The sequence below is a fragment of the Frankliniella occidentalis genome, unplaced genomic scaffold (genome assembly GCF_000697945.3).
Source record: "Frankliniella occidentalis isolate FOCC.00 unplaced genomic scaffold, Focc_3.1 Scaffold525, whole genome shotgun sequence".
Taxonomy (NCBI): domain Eukaryota; kingdom Metazoa; phylum Arthropoda; class Insecta; order Thysanoptera; family Thripidae; genus Frankliniella; species Frankliniella occidentalis.
The window spans coordinates 66,101-73,263 of NW_026267642.1; the positions used below are offsets into that span (position 1 = coordinate 66,101).

Sequence of the window (7,163 nt, forward strand, 5' to 3'; positions counted from 1 at the left end):
AGTTATGGACTATGGTAATTTTTAAATATTCTAGTGCCCCCCCCCCTCCTTTCACCCCCCGCCCCTAACGTTCTTCCCTGGCCTTTCAACTATTTCTATATTCCTTTAGCCGTTACATTTGAGAATTTTCGAGGGGGAAATCACATGCGAAATAGTTCGCACAGCTTCCCCCGAAATAGTTCGAAATAAAGGGCAAATTAGAGCAAGATAGACAGGAAATAGACACGAATAAGTCGGTGAAATAGTCGCGAAATACCCCTAAAATACTACGAAATACCGCGGAATACCCTGAAATAATCCGGAATAGGCGACAAATAACCGAAATGGCAGGAGAAATACTCGAGAAATACCAGAAATAGCCCGTACGCTACGGACCCAAGTGATTTCCCCCTCGAGAATTTTACCACACTAACGACTAAAGCTCAGCCGCTACGGGCTGCTGCACGTACTCCTACGTTTTTGCAGTGAGCACTCACTTTTTAGCCCGCCCTTCTGCTTTGAAAAAACTATCGAGCGGGCTTATGCAAACGACCTCGTGTGTGTCTGTCTGTGTGTCTGGCTGTTCCACTAGAAGGAGATATGCTAGAGACTTGAAATTTTCAGGGAATCTTAAGGTCCACTCATAGAGAACGAAACGCGTACGGCAAATCCTGGCAACCACCCCTAAGGGTGTGAATGGGGGTATCCAAGGTTCAAAAATTCTCCCCAAAAGTATTTTCTTTATGTTCTCCTAAGGGGTAACTCGTCAAAGTAGAGCTTTTGGGCGAAAATTTTGTCTGTTTCACCCCATCTCTAACTGCTTAGGCGCTAGAGGGTGTTTTTTCGACGAAAATAAGCTAACAATTGCCATTGTGAACAATAAGTTGTAGAAAAATGCTTAAAAACCGCAAAATGGAAAGGAAACTCTCCCCCCACCCCCAAAAAACGTCTTGTAAGCAGAGGGGGTGGGTTGTAGTCGCGGTGCTTCACCGTTACATCCGAGGGGTACGTCACTTCTCCAGTAGGTGTACACTGACTGGAGTCAAATGATTGGAGATTGATTGGAAATTGATTGGAAATTGATTGGACTGATTGGAATTTGAATAGAAACTGATTGGAACAGGAAATGTCTGTGACTGGAGGAAACAAAAAGAAATTTCTAAAAACCAATTTTGTGAGGTATGTGGGCTGCAGACTAAAGACATTGAGTCAAAAAATGGTGCATGTAGACTGAAAATGGTGAAAACAACATCCCTTTCACATAATTTTGATGTATGTGGCCTTCTTCGGCATTGTAAATTGAAAATATGTTTTTAGCGTGTTATTTCTTCTTCTGTCAGGGTTGAAACAACTCAAAATGCAAAGAAATTCACAGGAAAATGCCAGTACACGTACTTTGTTTTCAAAAAAATTTGATTGATCTGTGGAAATGATCGGAGTGATTGGACTGATTGGAAAATGACTGGTATGTGATTGGAAAATGATTAGTTTTAAGACCGTACACTGATTGGACGAAGTGAGATACCTCTCGGTTACATCCCTTTCCCGAGTCTTTGGGGCAAACTCAAAGACGACGGGTTTAAGCGGGCCGAAGACCCGCTACATCATTCGACCATGTTCTTCAGCAAATCGCGTGACAGCAATGGTCGGGCCGCAGGCCCGACCATCGCCGCCGGCAGGCCAAGCAGACCCGGCCCCTGCCGGCGGAGCGAAGCGGAGCTGGCAACTTTGTTTGGCGGAAGGGCGGGCCTGCTTGTTAGCTATAAACTCCTTCATCAACTGCACCATGTTGTAGTGTAAGTCACTGAGGCAGGTGCTGGGTAAATCAATTAGATGAGATTCTACTGAGGGCTGCTTTATTTGAGATCATGCTATGATCTTTATGGAGTATGACAATTGAGAGTCGACAGGTGTGTACCAAACTCTTATATGAAGCTTGATAACCAACAAGGCTTGCATTACACAGATCTGAAGGAAAGCTATTGTACACATTTTAACTTCGTGATATCGTTCTTCTGTTGAATTTCGTCGGCCCTGTTGCTCTACAGATCCTTCTAAACAAGACGGATCCGTACGGAATGCCCCTCATCTACTACAATATATTTGGCGACGAGTCGGATCTAAAACCTATCTACGAAGCCTTTAGACTCGCCGTCAAACTCAACTCTACAAAGGTCAGATTTACTTAAAAACCTAATTAATAAGGATACATATGTTGTTTACATTGTGCAAAACTGTGGTGCATGCCGGGTTAAACAAGAGTAACACACCAAATTAGTCTCAACTCTTTAATGTAATGTGTTTCTCTTTATTTTATTACACAATTATACAGGCAAATTCTGCGAATTATATGAACAATTTTGTTCATAACTGATGATTATTGACAGTACGCAACAGGGCATGCTCGCTCACAGATTTTCACAAGCTTCGTGTAAAATAGTTCATCAGGTTTTTGCATAAACTTGCAAGGGTAGCGCCAACTTTCTTATAATGGTACCCTTTTCTCAGGTATTCCGCGACAATGGCATCACTATGAGCCATAATGTGCCGTCGCAGTGCGCCAAGCTCACTTTCAACACCGACGAGTTCTGGAAATGCACCTTCAACGGAGTGGGCTCGGCAAACGGGGTGAGAAATAGAAACTTAAACTCACTATCGCTTGCCATAGCAATAAGAACATTACAAAACAAATATTTTCTAAAAGCTACAGCCAAATTATCGTTTACCGTACACTGTTAAAAATTTCGGGGGATATTTTACAGAAAAAGTGTAGGTATACTGGTTGCCAAGTGAAAGTCTGGTAAAATTACCACTGCTTGTAAAATTACAGAACACTTGTAAAAATAACTCATCAACATTTCTGTAAAACTGATACCAGATATTTCTGTGAAAATGGTTAAGGATGTTTCCTGTAATTTTTACCCACATTTTTCCGAGGTAAAATATGCAAGAAAAAAATTTTCAGCGGCTGTTTTTTTTTGTTGTATTCATTTCATATCGTCAATCACTGACTGATTTCTCTGGCGAAAGTGCTTGAACCGCTCGAACCCTTGGTGGAATCTAACCCTCGACCTTCTGGTCGTGAGCCCGATGCCTTGCCAATTGCGCTACGGCGCGCTCTGTGCAGGTAGCCCGTCCGTTCTCCATCTGATGCTTCCTACTGTCCTGAAGATCTGTATTTTTACAGGAACTTGTAATTTTACCATAGAATTTCGGTAAAACTAACATCTTCTGTAAAATCACACCACTATTTCTGTAATGGATTACACGAATTATCGGTAAAGTCACTATTATTTTTACAGTGGACTTGTCAAGCAGAGGGCTTGATAAAACGCTACCGACGCCCAAACGGAGTTCCCGTCGGTAAAATTATGTTTTGACGCACTTAGCTGCACTAGCCCGTGATTTCTAATAACCCATAGGGCTAAAGTTGAACAAAGGAATTCCGCTAAATAAAAAGAGAAATAAAGAAAATCTGGGCACGGCATTGTGCCAATCTCTGCTGACTTTTAATGTCCATAGAAAGATGCGCACATTTCAAGCAGTTAGTGCCACCAATTTCATCAAAAAAACCAAGTGCACAGAAGTTTTTCATGAAAGATTTGCGCATAGTTTTTGTAGATTAAGTCGCACCATAGCTCACATATCACCTGAAAATAAGTTCTAAAACAATTACGAACAATATTTCTCGTATTGCATCTGACATAGATTTTCGGCATTTCGCTATAGTCTCCCTAGAATAACCATTTTAAGCCCACCTGCACTTCAAAATTTTAGGGTATCTCAAAGTTCACTCCTAGAAAACAAAAACGCGTCCTGGCAACCACCCCCAAGGGGTTGAAATTGGTATGAAAAGAAAGAGTGGTCAATTTTTTTTTTAATTTTTTTTATGATCTTCTAAGGAGTAACTCCAAAAAGTGGCGTTCTTTAGGCCGACATTTTGTCCGTTTCGCTCTATCTCTCAGCGTTTGGGCGCTAGAAGTGCCTTTTCGACGCAAATACGCCGAAAATGACCACGCTGTACACGAGGGGTGAACAACTGAGCTGAGACGGGGACAGAGGAATATATTACAAGGTAATATATGTAATACAGGTAATACTGGTAATATTAATGTATTACAAGTATTACAAGGTATTACAAGCATTACAAGGTAATACAAGGTGATACAAAGTAATACTACATGGTATCACAGGTATTACGAGGTAATACAAGTCATACAGAGGGTTACAAGAATTCAAATAATATAAGTATTACAATGTAATATAGAGTATTATAAGTAATTTAAGGTATTACAAGTAATACAAGGTAATACAGGGAATACAAGGTATTACAAGAAATACATGATATTACAAGTAATATATGGTACTACAGAGTAATATAAGGTATTACAGAGAAAAAAAAATCTTGTAATACAATATAATACAAGGTAATACAAGGTAATACATGGTAACACAAAGTAATACATAGAATACATGGTAATATACGGTAATATTAGGTAATACAAGCCTCGGGGACAGAGGAATACACCAGTTGTTCACCCCTCGGCTGTACATAAAGACACGATCCCTTCGAAGGGGTAATCACTTCGAGAAAATGCGTACACCTCAACTCTTAACTTTCCTACTTTCACTCCCTTTTCGTAATTTTCCTTCACTTTTCAGTTGTTTTTCAATGGTTACCACATTCTTATGCCTGTATCGACTCTATGTTATTCATTTTTGATCTGATCAACGCACGGCTAGTCTCTTTTAAAACATTTTCTTTCCGTTTTCGTCACTTTCAGTCAATTTTTTGTCACTCACTTTTCTAAAAATGTGTACACCTACTTTCTGTAGTGATTACCCCCTCGTCAAGACATGCAAGAAGGCCTCAAATCGAAAAAAGACAGAGGGAGTAATATCCGGAACAGCACATTCTGAAACAGAGTCAGTCCTTAGAATTGCCGTGTCTTCAAGCGTTTTAGAGGTAGAGGATGATATTCTTTAGACACACTGTAAAAAATAATAGTGATTTTACCGATAATTCGTATAATCCATTACAGAAATAGTGGTGTGATTTTACAGAAGATGTTAGTTTTACCGAAATTCTATGGTAAAATTACAAGTACCTGTTAAATTACAGATTTCGGTCGTTTTCGCGAAAACTACTGTAAATTTACAAGCGTCTGTAAAAATCCCCGCGTACTCTCGTAATTTTACAGGTATTAGTAAAATTACAGATGCTCTGTAATGAAGTTTTTCAGATACTTTCTATAATTTTTCGAGCACATAAGCAATATGGTTCAAATTGGCCAGAATGTTGAACGACAGTGCGTTCAAACAGCGAACAGCGGGAAGAATCCTATTTTGTGGATAATAACGTACTCACATTAAGAGAGAAGGCAGTAATCCGTAGGAAAAGTCGCGTGGACAGTAGGAAGCATGAGATGGAGTACGGACGGGCTACCGGCTACCTGCATAGAGCGCGCCGTAGCGCAATGGGCAAGGCATCGGGCTCACGACCAGAAGGTCGAGGGTTCGATTCCACCAAGAGTTCGAGCGATTCAAGCAGTTTCACCAGAGAAATCTGTCAGCGATTGACGATATGAAATAAATAGAAGAAAGAAACACCCACTGAAAATAATTTTTCTCGCATATTTTACCTCAGAAAACTGTGGGTAAAAATTACAGGAAACATCCTTACAGAAATATTTGGTCTCAGTTTTGTGAGGTGATGAATGTGCCCCCGTGACCATAATGCCCGGGGTATAGGGGGGCATGTTCATCACGTGATAAACATGCCCCCCTACGACGGACAAACCTGGGGGGCATGTTTATCCCGGGATGAACATGCCCTGTATCACAGTACACCACAGAGCGGGCATATTCATCCCGGGATGAACATGCCCCCCCTATACCCCGGGCATTATGGTCACGGGGGCACGTTCATCACCTCACAATTAACGATTGTTCGTGCCCCACCAGCACCCTACGTCCACGTGCAGCATGGGTCCTGATAGCGACAAGCTCGCCGTTGTTACGCCACGTCTTGAGGTACGTCTATAAGGTGGAAACACGCCACACCGCAGTGTGACCGAATAAGAAATAAGTGGACAAAAATCACTGAAACTAAAAGCTAGGCAGATCCGTTTGCAATTTTGTAGCACTAGACTTAAAAGGCCGCTTGAGGGCTCCCCCACTCCCAAAATAGGTGTACGACGAGTTGCCGCGAGTAGGGCGCGAGTTTTCGCGATTTTGACTCGAGATTTTGCTAGTTTTCGCGAGTTGTCGCGAGTTGAACGCGAGTTAGGCGAGAGTTGAGCGCGGGCAAGTGTACAACGAGTTGGCGTGTGGGGGACCCCTCGAGGCCGCTGAAGACGACTGTCGTGCCTGTTTTGAATGAGGACCTTCGAAACAGGCACTTGTGTCAGTAAACAAGTTACAAAATTTTGTAAAATTATGCAACGTTTAAAACGAATCGAGTTTCGAGGTCGCTCAACCCCTGTAAAAATCGTGTGAGCGCGGAACGAGTGCGCAACAAGTGCGCGACGGGTGCGCTGTGCGCTGTATGTGCGTGCCAAATGGTGGAGGCGGGCGATATGCGCGCGGGGGACGGGCCGCTCGAGCGCCGAACGAGTGCGCACCGAGACCGGAGTGCGAGCATCGCAAGTCCCCAGGGATTCCGATTCCAGACCGAGGGGTCCGTCACTCTTGTTAGTCACTGTACACATGAAAATTCCGTCACATTTTTAGTCATTTTCAGTCATTTTTAGTCATTTTCAGTCATTCAGTCAATTTTTGGTCATTCAGTCAATTTTTGGTCATTCCGTCACATTTTAGTCATTTTTATTCGTTTTTAGTCACATTCAGTCACATTTAGACATTTTTTCAGTCATTTCCAGTCATTTTCAGTCATTTCCAGTCATTTTTAGTCAATTTCAGTCATTTCCAGTCTCTACAATTCTCACCTCTTGCCGACTTTATTGATAATCGTCAATTTCAGTCATTTTTAGTCAAAAACAGTCATTTTTAGGTAAAAACAGTCATTTTTAATCAATTTCTCCTTTTTTGTCATTTTTGGCTGAGCGATTAGCGAAGCCCATTACTCCACTGACCCGAAAAGTTTCATTCTGTTTGTCTGTTTGTCTGTTTGTCTGTCTGTCTGTCTGTCCGCACGATAACTCGAGAAAGAATTGAGATACCGA

General features: G+C 41.8%; 1 protein-coding gene across 3 annotated transcripts in view; it reads left to right on the top strand.

Annotated features, from left to right (window-relative positions):
• LOC113214367 (glucose dehydrogenase [FAD, quinone]-like) overlaps positions 1 to 7,163 on the top strand; it is a 39,516-nt gene that overhangs the window by 24,152 nt on the left and 8,201 nt on the right. For all 3 annotated transcript variants that reach the window (XM_052275144.1, XM_052275146.1, XM_052275145.1), the window contains exons 11-13: positions 2,028 to 2,153; positions 2,488 to 2,607; positions 5,944 to 6,012. In XM_052275144.1, the coding sequence (XP_052131104.1) occupies positions 2,028 to 2,153; positions 2,488 to 2,607; positions 5,944 to 6,012 (315 nt within the window). The remainder of the gene's footprint in view (positions 1 to 2,027; positions 2,154 to 2,487; positions 2,608 to 5,943; positions 6,013 to 7,163) is intronic.